Source organism: Taudactylus pleione, unplaced genomic scaffold, assembly GCF_031769625.1.
Source record: "Taudactylus pleione unplaced genomic scaffold, aTauple2 ptg000121l, whole genome shotgun sequence".
Taxonomy (NCBI): Eukaryota; Metazoa; Chordata; class Amphibia; order Anura; family Myobatrachidae; genus Taudactylus; species Taudactylus pleione.
The window spans coordinates 3,338,141-3,358,008 of record NW_028284523.1 but is presented as its reverse complement, the minus strand read 5'-3'; the positions used below and the strand labels follow the sequence as shown (position 1 = coordinate 3,358,008).

At 42.1% G+C, this 19,868-nt stretch overlaps 1 protein-coding gene across 2 annotated transcripts in view; it reads right to left on the bottom strand.

Annotated features, from left to right (window-relative positions):
* The window catches only part of SLC2A10 (solute carrier family 2 member 10), a 34,779-nt gene extending 15,160 nt beyond the window's left edge, over window positions 1-19,619 (bottom strand). Inside the window, exons 1-4 of one of the 2 annotated variants that reach the window (XM_088472144.1) lie at window positions 19,087-19,619; window positions 13,439-13,502; window positions 8,878-8,926; window positions 7,080-8,402 (exon numbers count right to left, since the gene is read on the bottom strand). In XM_088472144.1, coding sequence (XP_088328270.1) covers window positions 7,080-8,402; window positions 8,878-8,881 — 1,327 coding nt within the window. In that variant the 5' untranslated portion in view covers window positions 8,882-8,926; window positions 13,439-13,502; window positions 19,087-19,619. The remainder of the gene's footprint in view (window positions 1-7,079; window positions 8,403-8,877; window positions 8,927-13,438; window positions 13,503-19,086) is intronic. The other variant, XM_088472143.1, reaches the window with a different exon arrangement.
* Window positions 19,620-19,868: the final 249 nt, after the last annotated feature.

Here is a 19,868-nt window from a genome sequence, read left to right as displayed (position 1 = left end):
CCCGCAAAGTCAGAACAGGCGGAAAGTGGTGTCAGAATCGGGGAAATCAGCCTGAACCCCCAAAAAAAGATGCAGAAACATTGGGAATCAATGTAGTAGTGCCCAAATAGTCCTAATAAAACTGTTTGGGGTACTTAAGTTGATCAATAGCCTCTAATTAGCGTCTTTGCACAAGTGGTGAAGAATGGCATAAAACAGTATTTTTTTGAGAAAATAAGTAGTCCTGGCAAATTTGGGGTACCTGAAAATGGCTGCTAGCATATTTTAAGGTCTGTAAAGTGAAGTGTTAATAAAAGTGAAATTCCTCCATCATAAAAGCACCTGCAATCCCCAAAAACACTTGGCCCCTTCTTAAAGCACCCACAGAACCTTATTTCGCTAGCTTTTGAAGTTGTCCCCACACTTTGTGCTTTTTTTGCTACCAAAATGAAAGTACTTTTTTGGGGGTTTTCTTAAGTTTAAGGAATTTTTTATGCAGTTGTCCTTTGGGGGGCCGTCCCAAGGGTTCTGAGTGTTTTCCCCACCTCTGCACCCCAAAATTAAAAAAAATGCACTTCTCCTGATATTCAAAGGCAAATATTTTTTGCCTATTACATTGCATTGATTTTCCGCATACGCGAAAAGTATTTGGAATTAAATACGGAAATAAGTTTCCAACAGCGAAAAGTCGCAATCAGCGATATTTTCACGGATCTCGGCTTTTCGCATCTAATTGAATACGGCCCAAAGTCGTAATGTGATATGACTAGGATGATATGACAAAGATGCACCAGCAGACTATGCTGATTGATTTGTTATGTGACACTTTTGGCAAAAAAAACAAACTCACCCAACGTTAGAGTGAGCAGCCAGGTCCTGTACAACTCTGCTAGCGTCAGGCGTCTTCTTTTGCCGAAAATGCATCTAAAGCCACAATGCGATGCGACTAGGACACACCAGTAGACTGTGCAGATTAATTTAATATGTGTGCAACTGAGACTGTAAACGGAACTTGCATGGTGTATTGAGGCTAGATGAGAAAGGACACATCTGTAGCTCTAGACTTTTCCTTCCCCGTACTGGTTTCTTTCAAAATTTCAAATTCACAATATTTACAACTCCTTCCACTCTCCCCACAATGCTCCCACTGGAGTCATTCTGTAGATGCAATCCAGTTTCTCGGACTTAACCTCGACCCTCTACCATTTCCTTCTCTCACTTAATCAACCTGAAAATTAAACTCATGAGCTGGCCTGGTAGAGGAATATAGTGGAGAGCTTGGACACTGAGTAATGGCTTAAATTAAAAAAAACAAAAGCTCTTCAGAAATGTTCCATCTATGTACGCATTAAAGAGAACTCTTTTAAACTCTACTATAGCTGGTATTTGGTTCCCACTCGCTTGCCCTCCAGTTTTCCCATAGATTCATCTGATCTATGTTGGCGCTCTTGCAGCCAGTGAGGTTCCCTAATTGTCGTCATTACTGGCATTTGGATCCTTACCCTGTCAATGTATTATTACCTTGACCCATCCTTCAGGTTCTAGACCCACTGCTAAACTAACCAAACAGATCTTAAATCTGGCTAAATGTCATATTGCCTCAAACCTGAAGTAAACTGAGCCTCCCTCTATTCCAGCTAGCATTTATCTGGTCAGTGTACCAGATGGAGCACATTACTGCCATACTACATGATACTCCAGATGGGATGCGGTCAGAATCCTGATGACTGGGATTCCGGCATTCAGAATGCCAATGCCGGAACCCAGACACTTATCAAAATACCGGCACCGCCATCCCGAAGGTAAGTACTGGGGTTAGGGGGAGGGTTAGGGTTAAGCACTAAGGGGAGGGTTAGGATGCTGGGAGGGAGGGTTAAGGGTTAGGTTAGGCTTACTTACCTCAATGCATCGGGATTGTAACCTTGTCTGGATGCGGGTGTCATGATTATGACCGCAGGGGTCCAAAGTGCCGGCATCCTGTACCCATCCCACTCCAGATTACTCTTTAAAGTTTGGACCCCATGGACGGAGTATTTTGAGGCCAAACACTTTTTGCATATTGGTAAAACTCTTTTTCAACACAGGCTGTCGCCCTGGGGGCCACCACGCACAGGTGGGCCCCCACACAGGGTTGGTATGACCCTTCAATTGCTGAGAACAGGTGGGCAGCAGCACATGTTCCCAGACAGGGACTGCCACTGCACTGTGTTCTGCATACACAGTGCATACACTGCAGATCAGCTCCTGAGTCCCCTCATCAGCATCACGTGACATCACATCTATGACGCTGATGAGGGGACTGTGGACTGGAACCAGTCTGCACTGTAGGAACATCTCATCCACACAGATCCTGTCCATGGCTCAGCACTAGTTCAGCCCACTGACGCTAATCGGTCTCATTGGGTGTCCCCACAGTGCACAACCTCCTGATGTTGCAGCTCTCATTAGGATTATGTGCCGCCGACAATAAAAACTGCTCCTTGGCAGCAGCATAGTGGAGGCAAGCATGGACTGGGTATATGTGCTGGGTATGAGTGAGACTGAGCAGATATGTACAGGGTGAGTGAGGCTGAGGAGATGAGCAGGAGCTCCGCGGGGATGGGAGGTGTGTGCAGAGAATGAGCACAAAGGACTGACTGGGGACTGGGGATACATGCATAAATCCAGATATCACTAGGGAAGTATTGCCTATGACAGTGGTTCTCAAACTGTGTGCCTCGGCACACTCTCAGGGGTGCCTCAGGTTGGTGGTCTAGCACCAAAACAAACTATTTGTGGTCAATGTAAGAGGCAAAAACATATAATATGTGATCAAACAGAAGCACAACCCTGTCCACCACCACATAACTGAACCCAAGGATGACAGGTAAGCACAATTTACTTAATCATTTTTTTCTAAATTTATCTATAACAAATTTTGGCTTAAGGGTGCCGTGAAAAAAAAAATATATATGTTGATACTCTAGGGTGCCATGATTCAAGAAAGTTTGGGAACCACTGGCCTATGATATTCAGCTTATAGGGTAATCTCCATGCCTATAGGTGAATTGCAGGTGCCACCCACTGACTGAAACATTTATGACACAATCCAAGGAAGAGAAAAAGGAATCAGTTTTAAAAAGGGTGCACTCATGTCCTCAATAAGATTTATAATTCTTTTAAAAACATTTCTTTATTCGATATGCATTAAAAAAAACAGGTCTTTATATCCCCATATAGTAATGTTAGTGCTAATAATTACTTAATATTCCAGATATTTAAATCAATCAAATCTATATACCCTCAAAAAAGGGAGTCAATCAAATCTATATACCCTCAAAAACATGACCCCCTTTTTTGAGGGTATATAGATTTGATTGATTTAAATATCTGGAATACTAAGCAATTATTAGCACTAACATTACTATATGGGGATATAAATAAGCTGGGAGTGCTTAAGCAGGGACTGGGGGTATGTGCAGAGGGAGACCTGGGAGGGCTGAGAGAGGACTGGGGATACCTGCACTGTGGGGCAAGGTAAGGGGCATAGTGGTGGTGATGTATCAATTTTATTGTAGGGAGCCCCCATAAACCTTAATCTGGCCCTGTGTGTCGGACCTTCTAAAGAAGGCAATTGGAGAAGTTAACTATAACAACCAATCAACTTCCAGCTATCAATGTAGTACATTCTATAAAATTGATAGCTAGAAGCTGATTTGTTGCTATGGGCAACACTCTGTATAAACTTTGATACATTTCCCCTACATGATTGCGCACTCAAAAATCACGGAAGGGCAACCTTTTTTTTATCTTAATCTAATACATGTCTGTTAATATCCCTGTATGCATTTGTAACCCCTGAAAGCAACAAAATAAAATATATGTATTCTCTCTCTCTCTACCACCACCACCACCACGAAATGAAACAAACAAGATGTGCTTTAACTGCAGACTTTCAGATTTAATTTGAGGGTAATTACATCCAAATCAGGTGAATGGTGTAGGAATTACAACAGTTTCTATATGTGCCTCCCACTTTTTAAGGGGCCAAAAGTAATGGGACAAACGAAACAATCCTAAATCTAACTTTCACTTTTTAATACTTTGTTGCAAATCCTTTGCAGGCAATTACAGCCTGAAGTCTGGAACGCATAGACATCACCAGACGCTGGGTTTCATCCCTGGTGATGCTCTGCCAGGCCTCTACTGCAAATGTCTTCAGTTCCTGCTTGTTCTTGGGGCATTTTCCCTTCAGTTTTGTCTTCATCAAGTGAAATGCATGCTCAATCGAATTCAGGTCAGGGGATTGACTTGGCCATTGCATAACATTCCACTGTTTAGCCTTAAAAAAAACTCTTTGGTTGCTTTTGCAGTATGCTTCGGGTCATTGTCCATCTGCACTGTGAAGCGCCGTCCAATGAGTTCTGAAGCATTTGACTGAATATGAGCATATAATATTGCCCGAAACACTTCAGAATTCATTCTGCTGCTTTTGTCAGCAGTCACATCATCAATAAATACAAGGGAACCAATTCCATTGGCAGCCATACATGCCCACACCATGACACTACCACCACCATGCTTCACTGATGAGGTGGTATGTTTTGGATCATGAGCAGTTCCTTTCCTTCTCTTCTCTTCCCATCACTCTGGTACAAGTTGATCTTTGTCTCATCTGTCCATAGGATGTTGTTCCAGAACTGTAATGGTTTTTTTAGATGTTGTTTGGCAAACTCTAATCTGGTCTTTCTGTTTTTGTGGCTCACCAATGATTATATCTTGTGGTGAACCCTCTATATTCACTCTTGTGAAGTCTTCTCTTGATTGTTGACTTTGACACATATACACCTACCTCCTGGAGAGTGCTCTTGATTTGGCCAACTGTTGTGAAGGGGTTTTTCTTCACCAGGGAAATAATTCTTCTGTCATCCACCACAGTTGTTTTCCGTGGTCTTCCGGGTCTTTTGGTGTTGCTGAGCTCCACGGTGCGTTCTCTCCTTTTAAGAATGTTCCATACAGTTGATTTGGCCACACCTAATGTTTTTGCTATCTCTCTCTATGGGTTTGTTTTGATTTTTCAGCCTAATGATGGCTTGCTTCACTCATAGTGACAGCTCTTTGGATCTCATATTGAGAGTCGACATCAGATGATTCCAAATGCAAATGTCACACCTAGAATCAACTCCAGACCTTTTACCTGCTTAATTGATAATGAAATAACAAGGGAATAGCCCACACCTGTCCATGAAATAGCTTTTGAGTTGACAGTCCCATTACTTTTGGCCCCTTAAAAAGTGGGAGGCACATATAGAAACCGTTGTAATTCCTACACCGTTCACCTGATTTGGATGTAATTACCCTCAAATTAAATCTGAAAGTCTGCAGTTACAGCACATCTTGTTTGCTTCATTTCAAAGCCATAGTGGTGGTGAATAGTGGGCAAAATATGAAAATTCTGTCAATGACCCAATATTTATGCACCTGACTGTATGTGTGTATCTATAATCTCTACAAGCATACATACACACACACACACACACACATTCTTCGCAAAGTATGCACTGTATAGGGAATGGGATGGTGTAGCCGCCGGTTCAAATCCCGACAGTAGCTGGCCGAAGGGAGGAAATCCCGAAAACAGAGGCAAGTACAGCTAACCCTCCCCTCTCTCCCCCTAACCCTAACTCTCCTTTAGAGGTGCCTAACCCTAATCTCCCCCCCTAGTGCCTAACCTTAACCACCCCCGTTAGTGCCTAAACCTAACCTAACCCTCCCTCCTAACACGCCAGGGGGCAGGGGCGTATCTATAATGGGCCCCTGGGTCCAGGGGGCCCCACACTGCACACCCTGCACCCACACAATTACCTTTCCAGAGTCCTATGTCAGCGCGGGGGCCCGGTGCTGTAAAATGGCCACAGTGGCCATTTTCCTGTCGTTTGCGCATGCGCAGTACAGGGAAAATGGCCACAGCGACCATTTTCCAGGTGACCTGTGCATACACTATAGACTCTGGGCACACTCTAGTGCCCAGAGTCTATAACTCCAGCACTCTTCTCTAGAAACACCCCTGCCAGGGGGGGTGTCTAACCCTAACCTCCCCCAAGTGGTGCCTAACCCTCCCTTCCCCTAGCCAAACCCTAACCCTCCCCAGGGGCTGCCAAACCCTAAATATCCTTGGGGTGCCCTAAACCTAACCCTCCCCCCCACGGCTAAGAGGACGGATGCTCGTACTTCCCTCGTTCGGGCCTGCGTCGTTCTGTATTCGGACGTCAGGATTATGACAGGAGTCGGTATCTTGACGCCTGTCAAAACTCCCTAGTCGGCATTCCGTCGTCGGGATTGTGACCAGCGGCCGCAAATAACTACATCCTCTGTATGGGTATTATGTTTCTCTCCCAGGAATCAATATAATGTAACCATATTACCTATGTACATCTACGAGAAGTGCAGTTATAAATTCATTGGAACTAATACTATATCTCTGGTATGTCCAAGAAGATACTTATTGTATAGTTTTTCCCTGTTAGAAAAGAGGGCAATAATAGGTTGATTTGATCAATAAGCACTGAAGTTAGCATTATTAAATCATATTTAATAATATTATGTCTTTTTATTTTGAAATAATTCACATGTCAGATTTGAATTCCTATGAGTGGCAGCTCTTGAAATAATTTTTTGGTGATGGGGCCTTAGTAAGTTATTTTTACAGGCTAGGGGGTAAATTTACTAATGTGAGAGTTTTTAGAAGTGAGTTTTAAAAGTGATATTGCCCATAGCAACCAATCAGATTCTACTTAACATATAACTAGCACCTTCTAGAAGATAATAGCTAGAATCTGATTGGTTGCTCACTTCTAAAAACTCTCACTTTAGTAAATTTACCCCTAGGTGTTTTTCTGTTGAATAAACTTCTCACACCCACATGTTATGCATGGATCTTGTTATCACATGCATATTGCCTTAGTGATAGACATGCTCTCATTGTCTCCAGCTTCACTGGGGTAATACAATAATCCGCCTTACTAAACCTGAAAACATGATATTTGCTTATTGAATTTCTGTGCCATACAGGCCATAACACAAAACACCATAAATCTGTACTTATTTTTTTCCACACTTACTTGGTCCAAATCCAATAGAAAAAGCACTTACAAATGCCATCAAACTCAAAAGAGTAATCCAATTTAAAACGGTATGATTGGTGAGAGTTCCGTCCCTGAAAGATGGTTCTATGTGATTTACCCGCTCACTGCCAGAGAGAGAGGTGCCTGAGGGACTGGAAGTACTCCTGCTAATGAGCCCTGATGTAAAAATCTGTGCCCTAGTTATGGAGGAACTCCGTTGTGCTTCAACTGATATAGTGATATCACTAATAGATTCCAATGTTACGGAAGAGTTTGACAGGTCAGAGGATGCATTAAGTTGTGTAACGGATTCACAACTCTTGTACGTGTCCAATTTGATCATAAAACTTGCAAAACCTATACCAGTTACAGAGATGGTCATTATTATACACCCAGCAAGAAGTAAAATTCTCCTTCCAGCTTTATCTGCATAGTTCATTGCAACCAGGGTTGAAAGAACCTTCACTATCCCAAGACCTACAGATGCCAACACGGCAGAAGAATTGCTTTGAAATCCCACTGCTTGAAATATGGTTGATGCATAATAAAGTACATTTGGTTGGCCGGTTAATTGTTGAAAAAGCACCAATCCCAAACCCACTAAAGTCCTCGTTCTCATATTATCCTTAGAGCGGAAGAGATCCAGGAATGAGTAGACCTTCACGGATGAAGCTGGTTTAACATCTTCTATTTCTGCAAAATCTTCTAGCTGAATAAAACCATTCTGAGACTCTTGCTCTGAAGTATTTAACTTAGTAGGTGTGGATGGGAGAAAAAGAATACCAATAAGCTGTAGAATAGCTGGGAAAACAGCCACCAGAAACATGTATTTCCATCCAGAAATTGAGCTGGAGAAAAAGTAATTCATCCCGTAGGAAGTTAGAATGCCGATGGTAATTCCAGTTTCATAAAGAGACACAAGCATACCACGCTGGTGCGGCTGGACAATTTCTGAAATATAAATGCAGCAAGCCATTGACGAGATAGCTATTGCAAAACCAATAGCAACACGCCCAGTAAGCAAAGACCAAAAAGATCTTGAAAATATTAAAATTAAGCTTCCTAACAGCACTAACAAATTGCTTGAGATTATGGAAGTCCAGCGCCCAAAACGGTCAATTAGGAAGCCTCCTATAAGAGAGGCGAAAAGTGCTCCAATCAGAATTGAGCTCACCAGTGCCTCCTGTTTGAAACAGGTGAGTAAAAATGCATTCTTCAGCTGAAGTAAGGCACCAGAGATTATTCCAAGTTCATATCCAAATATCAGCCCACCCAATGACGAAACTGTGGCTGACAAAAGGAGGTTTGCTGTTGGGAAACCTAAAAAACACAGAAAAAAAAAGAAGGTTTCAAAAGTTCAAACGTGGTCACCATTTACCAAAAGGATATGCGTTTTCACCACAAAAAGTATTTTAAGTAGTGATGTGTGGTTCGGTCTTGGCTCGGATGTGCCCGCCAAGTTCAGATCACAGAAAGAGGCAAAACATCTTTCACAAACATCTCGGCACAGATGTCCATGAAAGATAACAATTTATCTATGAAATATGGTGTTTTGCCGCGTTCTGAGGACCGAACTTGGCAGGAAGATAGAGCCAAAACCGAACAATTCTAATTTTAAATAACCATTAATGAGGCTATACACATGCCAACGTTCTCTTCCATTTTCTGCTGAATAGTAATAAATAATATTTTCAGAATTTCCCTAGATCTTTATATACCGTTCCACTGTGGTCATAGGTAATGTAACGGAAGAAGATTTGATTTACTGACAATTTGTATATGAAGCGAGACCTACCCATATTGAAGTGAAGATTACTTACAGGATCTTTTCATCTTAGACGTAGCTGAAAAATAATCGCATAAGAAGCACAATTAATAATTTTTATTAGTATTGTTTTAAATAAATAATGATCATGAGTATGGCCTGACAAGAATAATGAAAACAGAATGCCAGTATTTCCAACAATGTCATTTGTTATGTCTCCTTCTGGGATAAGGGATACTATGTTTCTTGGTTTTCTGTCTCCTATGGAGGGAATTTAAAACTTGATTGAACAGATTCTGGGACAGACTGAATTTTGTTAGAAAGAAAACAGTTTAGTTTTAAAGCATTGAAAAAGTTCAACACATTCCTTAAAGGAAACAGAAGAAATAGTGAATACCCTGTTTACATTTCTAGCCTTTGAAAGCAATGTGTCAATTATATAATGTACTCTGAGGAACCTATAGGGATGATGTATGCAAGTGTAGCTCTTCTGTTTCTGTGTCCCACTTACAGTTCTATTTTACATATACAGTATATTTATACGAGTATGTTTTAATTCAATAAGCATTGTAGAATGTAATTTAGTATTTATTAGTACGCAATCTCTCAATCTTACCCAGGGGCCCAATCTGTCCTGGGCAGCCATGATGCCTGACATAATGGCACCCTCCTCAAGGTACAGTATGAAGGTGGCTTTCATAATGGTGGTAGCTCTTCCACTACATCAGCCTTTCCTCTTTCACCCACGCTGACAAACTACAGTGGGCACCCCTCATAGTATGGGCATACCCTTCAACACTGGAGTTCTCCAAAATAGAATTGGGACTTGTCCTTGGCACACTATGAGGTGGTTTCAGAAAAATGCTTTTATATGGTATTGTGACAGCTCTCATACCCATGCAAATGGGGACAAACTTCCTAATAGTGTCCCACCAAAAGTGGGATAGTTGAAAAGTATGGATTATGTGGGACTCTTCCCTGTAACAAATGTATAGAGGAACTCACCATCTTGCTTTCTTTCTGCATAAGGCTCCTTAGCAGCCTCTCCACTGCAGCCACCCTGTGTCTAACCTCTCCCTTCCGCTGTACTTCAGCCCCATTTTGACAATTATGCAGCTTTTCCACGGGGATTTTTAGTGGAGGGAAACCTTGTCCCAACTCCCAAATAATAATGGGATGCTTCACAGTGGACCCTTTGCTCTCCGATCACAGTCATTAGGCCCCGCCAAATTTCCACGATTGGCAGGTCGTAGGGTGGAGACTGTGCTACAATGAAACAATTGCTTCATTTTAGCCCCTCCCCATGGACCGCGATTCCCAGTGGCATTATCTCCCTATGCTGCCAACTTCACTAGGAAGTGGACGGGATATCTGGTCAGTCTTCTGGGGGTGCGGGGGACTGCTCGAAAAATTGGGAGCCTTCAGCACCTTCTGGGAGAGTAGGCAAGTATGGAGTACATGTATTGGTTACATGAGTAGTACAGCTTAATCCAGCGCCAGGGATTTTGCAGGAGTAGCAAAGAAGTGACATTTATTGAATCTGGAAAATCCTTGCTGTTGCATGAAGAGAAATAACCATAAAATATATCATCCACTTATTGTCAGTTTCCCTCTTGTTATAATTTTACAATAGCAGCGTAAGTGGGGGGGGGGGAAATCAGATTTCCTCTGCCTACCTGTACCCACAACTTTAAGTTGATTCAGTCATGTGAACTCCTAACCCCCAAGATTAGGTTTTAACCTCCCAATGTGGTGTCTAAACATAAAAATCACATAGGGGTCAATCCAATTAAGTGCGAATTGCAAGTTGATGTTTTCTTTTCGAATTTGCATTGCAAATTCATTTTGCAAACCAACTAGCAACTCACACTTAACCAATCATAGTGAATTCAAATTTTTCCATTCGCACCTCCCTGAGGGTGAGAGATGGAAAGGAAAATCTTTATTTTAAAGGTTAAAATGTCGGGACACCATGCTGAACCCCTTGGACACCCTCCCTAATGAATAATTAAGCAATCGGAAGTTTCCAATTAGCTTCATTAGTCCAATAATTACGTGTCATTTTTTGGGGGGTTAAAAAATGGCCTCAAATATATATAGATTTTTTTGTTAGTTTAAGCACACCAACTTTAATTGCAGGTTTTTTTTTTTATTGAAAAATCATTTCTTTTATATATATGTTTTGGGGGGGGGTTTTCACAATTTTTTCAAAGTGATCTCAAAGTACCCGTACCCCAAAATTACCTCTCTCTTACATTTTTCGTTAAATTAGTTTGGGGTTAAAGGAAAAAAAAAGGTTTATTTTCTTTAGATTTTTTGTAGATTTAAAAAAAAAAAAAAAACACACAAATTAGCCATTTGACACCATTAAAAAAAAAACCTTCAGTACTTTCATAATGCCCACAAACAGCCTTCTATACGGTCCTGCTAACTAAGTTATCAATTTTGGGGGGTCAAGGATGGTCTCCCCACTTTTTTTTTTTTTTAAACAATAGTTTTCATTAAATTTTGGTCTCCCCAATTTATCGTGCCCTTCTCTCACATCGCATTTGGCAGTCAATTCACAAATCTCTGCTGCAAGTACCAGGAATAGGCATTTTTGATTGGATTGGATTGGAGAATTCTCGGGTGCACAAATTCGTGCAAAGTCATCGAGTTTTATTAAACAAACTTGCTACTCGCACCTAATTGGATTGACCCCATAGTTTTAAATATAACTAAATTTGTAAACACTAGCTTCAACAATTCAACATATGCTGTTTTGTTTAAATTAAATAATAATGCCCCCATGAATATGCCATGTAAAAATGTATTGCAAGTAAGATGAAGAAGTTACCATGTTGTAGTGATAAATATACAATACCGAGAGCACCGTATTGGCTACCATATGTAACAGAGTATTCTAGAAACCCAACCATACAACAGAAGAACATTCCACGTTTTAAGGATATCCATACATGAACACAGGTGACTTAATTATTACCTCAGTAATTTTGATGTAACAATCTGTGTTCTACCATGGATATCATTAAAACCTGGATGGTTAGTGTGCTCTGAGGACGGAGTTTGGGAATCACTGCTATACAATACAGAGAGCATGCTAGTGAGCACCGTGCAATATTGAGAGCATCCTAGTGTACAGAGAATATCCTAATGGTCACCATACAATACAGAGAGCATTCTAGATACAGACATATACTTAAAAAAGCATCCTAGTGACATCATACAGAGAATATTCTACTCACCAATATACACAGATTTTTATAATGCAAAGACCAATGGACAGTCACATAGTCAGCCTCTTCTCTGTAACCTATGCTCAGAGGGACACACACAATACACAACTGCTATTTACCTGTGCAAGGCACTTGAATCCAGCCACCTTTTAACTTAACAATAGCATACAATCGCCTCCCTCTTCCCATCATAACAATGGCCCACTCCAAAGCCCAACCACCTGTATAATGGACGTCATTCACCAAAGTTCATTCATACAATCATACGTTCTTGGAAATGATAGCAGCGGATGGAGTTACCATCATCCTCCTTCATTCTTCTTCTCTTTCCCGACAGTGAACTGATGTTTTCCCAGATCACTCATCCTCAGTCACTTGAGGCTGAGCATAAGTTGGAGAAGCTCAGCAAACATAAGCAGGGGGGAGTGGATCAGATGCTGCTAGGAGGCAGACCAATGTCAGGTCATGGCACAAGTAAAAAAAAAAAAACCTAGTAAACAAAACTTATAAAGTTTAAAAATAATTATTTATGAGCCACTGGCCCAGCCTAATAACTACTTGTGAGGCCAATCCAACCCTGCTATACTTGCAGATTCAGGCTTGTATCCACTAGTGACTTTAATAGTCAGCCAGATGCACTTTTTTTTCCCCAAAAATATTTTTATTAAGACTCTGCACAGTACAGTAGAAGACATTAAATCAGAGTGATCGAGAACAAAAATAACAAATGATGTAAGGAGAATAGACAGGATATACCTAACAAGCAGCCATCTCTGTCAATCAAAACTGTTGAGAAGTTAAAAAAGTAGTATGTAACCTTGTTTTATGTTCTGTACATTGCTTCAATAAAACTATATTTAAAAAAAAAAAAAAAGGAAGGAAGTGATCACTTAGGTAGAGCCAAATGTTAAAATACAAATCAGAAAATAGACAAAATGACATAACCATCTGTGGCGGTACATGAAAATGCAAAAAGATATGCATTGAAAAGGACCTTATATATAGTGTAGCTGTAGCCCAAGACTGTAGTAACATACAATTAACAGCCAGATACACTTTAAAAAGTAACTATTCCTGTTTTAAACAGCTCAATTTAAATAAAATTAAGCATTAGTAACTTAAAAAAATTCTTGTTTAGGGATAAAGTGGATCTCTTATTATACTGAAGTATGCTGCACTAGTAATAAGTAATAATACAATGAAACAAAATAATACGTCAGAATACTCTCAGTGCAAAGGAATCCCATTACCTGAAGCAGAAATAATCGCATAGTTAAACATACACTCAGAGATAATAATTTTTGACAGATACATTAAATAATCTCCCATAGTAAACACAGGTGAGCTTTACTTACTAGCTGCCACTTTACCAGGATTATCAGCCTAGACAACTCAGCTGCAGCTGGAGGAGGGATCACTCTTCAGGAAGTTGGGAGGAGGACGTGGCAAAGAAAAAAAAAAAAACTTTTTCACTTTTCTGTTGGAACCTTGTCTGCTGTGATCCAGCCTCTTGCATTCCTGCAGCTGTATAGCAGTTAATGTGCCGAAATAGTTACATACAAACATAGAATTTGACGGCAGATCAGAACCATTTGGCCCATCTAGTCTGCCCTTTAAGGTTTGCACTATAATTAACAAAACTAGAATTATTTTACAAATAACGTGAAAATATGTATAGATTCAAAGCAAACAACCAGACTCCCATTTTATGGTCTAACCTGTTCTACAGCAAACAAATCTAATTGCTGTTTTGTTAAAATAGTTTGTCTCTTCCTCTTTAGTTTCTGGGATGTTGCTGATCTCCAAAAGTTGCATGAGATTGATTCCCAACCTCTGTCCTCAAGGCACACTAAAGGCCCCCCATACATCAGCAATCTGAAAACCACAATTGAACAATTTGAAGATTTATTGCCCGATTTTAGGATTTCCCAATCTAGCAATATGAGCCCATACATTACAGATCTTTTTCAGGGATTTGCAGATCATTTTGAGCAAACACAGATCTGCCAATCCTGAAAGGCCCATCATTTTACTAGTAACGGTCTGCAAATCTGCTGATCCTGTCCATACACTAGCAATTTACAGCCCCAATCGTTCTGTGACATCCAACATGTTGGATAATCTGATTTAACAATTCCAATCACTTTTTGGTTGCAATCTGTGATCTGTGAAACCCATACATTGCAGATTTTTATATATATTGATTGCAAATTGCAGAATTGCCATAATCGATTGCTGATGTATGGGAACCTTTACAGTCCTGGTTTTAATCATATCAATGCTTGAGCACAGATGGTTAAATCAAACTAACTGAGGTACTAATTAAGTCACCCGTAGCTATCCTTAAAACCTAAAACCTGCACTGTTATACCTCCTTTTACACCAGAGCTAAAACCTGGGTTATTGCAGGCAGGGCCGGCTCTAGGGGTGTTCGACCAGTGCGGTCACAGGGGCGCCACCCATAGAGGGCACACCCCTCCCAAACATCCCGATTTCAGTGGGACAGTACTGTCCCGCTGCTCCACCCGTGGGCCGAAGTGGCCCGCGGGGTGGTGAAATCGGGAGGTTGGGGACCCCCACCGCCACAGCTGTGCAGCGGTGCCAGACCCCCGGAGTGTGAATGGATGCAGCGCACGCATGTGCGCTGCATCTATTCACTGACGGGAGAGGGCTGGGGGAAGCCCAGCCAGTGATGGAGGCCTGGGCTTTACCCCCAGCCTGACATTACTTGGAGGCGTGCCATGTGGACACACCTCCTAATAATGGCACTTAGGGGGTGTGGCCTATGGTAATGAGGCCATACCGCCAATTTCGATAACAGGGCGCATCCTAACGGGCCGCCACAGGGTTCTCAGACCCCTGGAGCCGGCCATGATTGCAGGTTTAACTCGGGTAGCACCTTGGTGTAAAAGGGGACAGGGTTGGATTCCCAGGTCGAGTGACCAGGCAATCCAACCCAGGTCACTTGCAGGGTTTTACACGGGAATGACCCGTGAAACCCTGCAGTGTAAACGGCGCGACCCGATTGGCCGGCTTAAGTGGCGCTTGGAGATGACGTAATCTCCCAGAGTCCACTTCCATGTCGGATGAGCCGGGTCACTGCAGACCCGGCTCCAGTGTGCAGGCGCTGACTCAGGAATATCCTGGGTCGGCGCTGGAAATTCTGGGTCTAATCCGATTTGGAATCCTGTTCCAACTTCCGGGTCAGACCCGGAATTTAGGTATAAAAGCGGTATTAGTGTGCCTTGAGAACCGCAGTTGGGAACTCCTGCTGTAGGTGATAAGTTTAACTCAGGTGCCAGAATTTGTTTTTGAAGTACTCTGGTTGACAGATATGCAATTGCATGCAGAGCTGGATTAATGGGAAGGCACAGCTCACCGGAGACCCCTCTCTTAGAGGGCCCCCATGCCGGAGCGCACTGCTGCACTGTACAGTCCCGTGCATTTTCTAGGGGTCGGATGAGTGGGGCAGCGTGGACGAAGAATGGGGGCATCCCAGTTGATGAGTGTAAGTGGGCCGTATTACAAGTGGGGGTGGGCCAGATAAGAAGGGCAGAGTTGGAGGAGTGGGGACAGGCCCTCTGTCTTAAGGGCTATGGGTCTCCGGAGGCTTAATCCAGCCCTAAATGCATGCTATTAGGAACCACCTTAAGATGTCATACTGATACTCAGGAGGAAACGTAATAGCTTGCGAGATGCAGGTATCAACACTATTTTGGTTAGTCTGCCCTATATTTTAAAGTGGCAATCATTTAAAAATGTAAAAGCTGGTTGATTTAGCCATTTAAATTGTTGCAGCTTTAAAAGACAGTGGGCAGACTCGCCATAATAGATCCGATGCCTACATCTCACAGGCTATTACATTTCTCCAGAGAGGCACTCTGGGTTGCAAAACAATGCCACACTGACACTCAGGGTGCCAGATCAATGACAGACTGTCACAATGTCACATAGGGTCCAGAAAAATGCCAGTCTTGCTCTCAGCTCAGGGTAACAGTAAAATGCCATTATAGCACTCTGGGTCCTAAAACAATTCCACTGACACTCAGGGTCCCAGAATATTGCAACACTGACACGCAGGGTCGTAGAATATTGCAACACTGACACGCAGGGTCCCAGAATATTGCAACACTGACACGCAGGGTCGTAGAATATTGCAACACTGACACGCAGGGTCCCAGAATATTGCAACACTGACACGCAGGGTCCCAGATCATTGCCACACTGACACGCAGGGACCCAGAACATTGCAACACTGACACTCGGGGTCCCAGAACAAAGTCAAACTGACACAATGTCACATAGGTTACAGAAAAATGGCAATCTGACTCAGCCCAGGGAAACAGTAAAATGCCACAGTGGCACTGAGTCACAAACAATGCCACACTCAGAATATTGGCACCCAGAGTCCCAGAACAATTTCAGACTGACATATGGAAGCCTAGAACACATACTTGTCTACTCTAATGAAATGTCTGAGAGGTTTCAGAATTTCAGGGAGCTCTCACACTCGTGAGGGAGTAGACAAGCCTCCCAGATCACAAGCCTCCCAGATCACAAGCCTCCCAGATCCGCGTGACTTGTGGTAGATTGTGTCACGTGACATGGCCTTGCCCCCCACCGCACAATGCAACAAATTATGACACTGAAGAGCGGGATATGGGGCCGTGAATATGCAATTCCTGCCACCAAGCCCCTACCTCACCCTCACCTTTTCCTGGCCTCTAACTCTGGAATTACGCTGTAAAACTTTGGCAGGAATGATGCCAGACTAAGGGTTCCAGAACAATTGCACACTGACACTCATGGACTCAAAATATCACAAGGCTGACACTTGGTGTACCAACTAAAAGACGCTGATTAATACTGCAGAACAGGTGGAGCAGACATCAGCAACATGTTACGTTCCAGCTATTGTGAAACATGACATGCATCCACATACACCTCTGCTCAAATTGCTCTATGAACTTTGCGACTTATCCACGCCAAGCATCCTGCCAGAGACTTTTCCCCCAACATATGCGTCTTAGTCGAATCAGTAATGCGGCAAAAGTACAATACAAGGGTACACTGACTACAGGCATTCTAAGTATTCTGTGTGCAACCAAGTCACTAATCTGGGTACAATAGGCAAAAGAGAGGGCCTGATTCAGAGATGAATGCTAATGCGATCGCAGCTGCGGTTTCGCATAGAACGCAGCTGCATAAATATGCCAATAGTTCCAAAGATTACCCGAGCATAAGGCCGCCCACTGCTGCCTTATCATATATGTTAAATATCTATAACATCGGCACACATTAAGCGGCCATCTTGCCCTTGTGGCAGGTCTGACTAGCCTCAGACTCGGCAGCTCTCCTGACACGCAGAGGGCTCTCATGCTGCGTAGCTGTGTAGAGCTCATTTATGCATGCCCATGTAATGGCGTTTAAATGGTCAGATACGCCTGCGTTTTTCAGACCACCCCCCCGTTAACTCCCTCAAATGCTGACTGCCTGTCACTCACTTTGCAAATGGGTTCTCTGTCTTGCAATTGCGCACGCACAATCACAGTGCGTGCGCAGTGCGGCTTATACACATGAGCAAAGGCAAACAATTTCTCAATCTGTGTAGATATCGCCATTGCGTCAGTCTCTGAATCAGGCCCAGAGTTCTGATATGAGCGACCCCACCATGCCTCGCGCCAGGTATCGTTATATGCTTAATCTGTGACATCCTTTGTGATCAAAGTACTACTATAGCGTGCCTAGTGCACTGTGTTGCTTTGTATGTGGCTACAAAGCAAATAAGAAACTACATTTTCGAAAAAGTACGGAAATCACTACCTTATGTAGCAAAAACACTAGAGAGTACGTCTGTATGTGCCAGACTGCCATGCTAGTCTAGTTCTATAGAAAACATTCTCCATTTGCTTTCAAATCTGTACATTTGGAAACTTATACTGGGGACACACTGGACAATATAATGTTCTTACAGCCGACTAACGATATATTTTTCAGTGCATACTTATTGTGCGGCCGATTGGCAAGTGTGAATGTTTACCAAAATTGGATGTACGGTCGCTGGGTGCAACGGCCAATGGTGTACCCCATATAATTTATAGTAGCATTTACTGTGTACAGTATATCAATATGTGGATAGGTAACCTGTTTTAGTGTTTGTGCATTTATCTGTAAATACCAACTCAGTGATTCCCAAACTGGGTGCCGTGGCACCCTGGGGTGCTGCAGCACACTTGCTGGGGAAAACCAGTGCTGGTGGCTGCCAATCATAACATACGTGGACAAGTTTCTGATATCACAGTTTAAATTTGACTTGTGTACTCATCACATGTTTTGTGTGATATCTCTACAAATTGTGATGCTTGTTCTTCAATAAAGATGAGTTTAAAAAAAAAAAAAAAAAAGTGGACATACAGAAGCGCAACCCTTTCCACCACCACATAACAGAACCTAAGCATGACAGGTATTAGCACATTTTATTTAATAATTTTTACTAAATTTCTCAATAAGAAACTTCAGATCTAGGGGTACAGTGAAGAAAATGCTGATACTCTAGGGCAGAGGTACCCAAACGCGGTCCTTAAGGCTCTCCGACAGTTCAGGTTTTACAGATATCCATGGTTGAGCATAGGTGACTTAATTAGTACCTCAGTCAATTTGATTTAACCACCTGTGCTCAACCATGGATAGGGTTTGGTTAATATTGGTGTCAGAGTTGGGGTGTTAGGGTAGTAAGATTAATTGTAAGGGCTTTTGAGAGAAATACATGGCTTTGGATAGCTTAAAAGATTGGAAAGTAAGTTTTGGGGGTAGACAGTCACTGCCAACGTTTACAAATAAAACAGCTATTTATATAATTTTTTTTATATAATGAAAAGCTATAAGCCTGTCACAAATAAAACACGACATACAAGTATGCTTGAAAAAGAGCGAAAAGAAGAAACAGTCAATATCAAAACAAGTGGAAGAGAAATGCAGAAAAATCAATGTATGGAAAACATACCACTAAATGGTGCCTTGTGTCCTCTCAGTGCAAAAATGGATGTCCTCCTTCTGGGTTCATTGCAAATAATGAGCCGCAATGTTGTGTTGCAGTCTATAAATGATGCGATTTTCCAGGCACAAGATGGAGGTTCCACAAAGATCTGATGTTACGCACAACACAGAACTCATTTTGCCCTATAGTAACTGCTTAATCACATGCCAGTCATTAAAGCATCACAGCGACTGCTGAGTTGTTTGGGTAATATTAACAGGAGATGATCACCTCACTAGCAAGAAACACTGGACTGTACTAACATGTACAAAACAGAGCTAGCCATATAACAGAGGAGCTACAACTGAAACAGATTATTAACAAGGATTTTCAAGGGCATTGCAGTTATAGCAACTGCCTCTGTTATGTTAATTAGGCAAGGCTTAAAAGACTAGGTGACCATTTAGAACAGATGTTTAATGACAAATGCTTGTATCATGCTAAGTAAGTTGCTATAGGAATTAACCCTCTCCCTGTAGGGCAGAGGTTCCCAAATGCAGTCCTCAAGGCTCCCCAACAGTTCAGGTTTTAGAGATATCCATGGTTGAGCACAGGTGGTTAAATCAAATTGACTGAGGTATTAATTAAGCCACCTGTGCTTAACCATGGATATCTCTAAAAGCTGAACTGTTGGGGAGCCTTGAGGACTGCGTTTGGGAACCTCTGCTGTAGGTTGTTATTCATCACATAACATTTAAAACCTTTATTAAGCAGCTAGTAAAGCCACTTTTTCACATCAATTGTTAGTA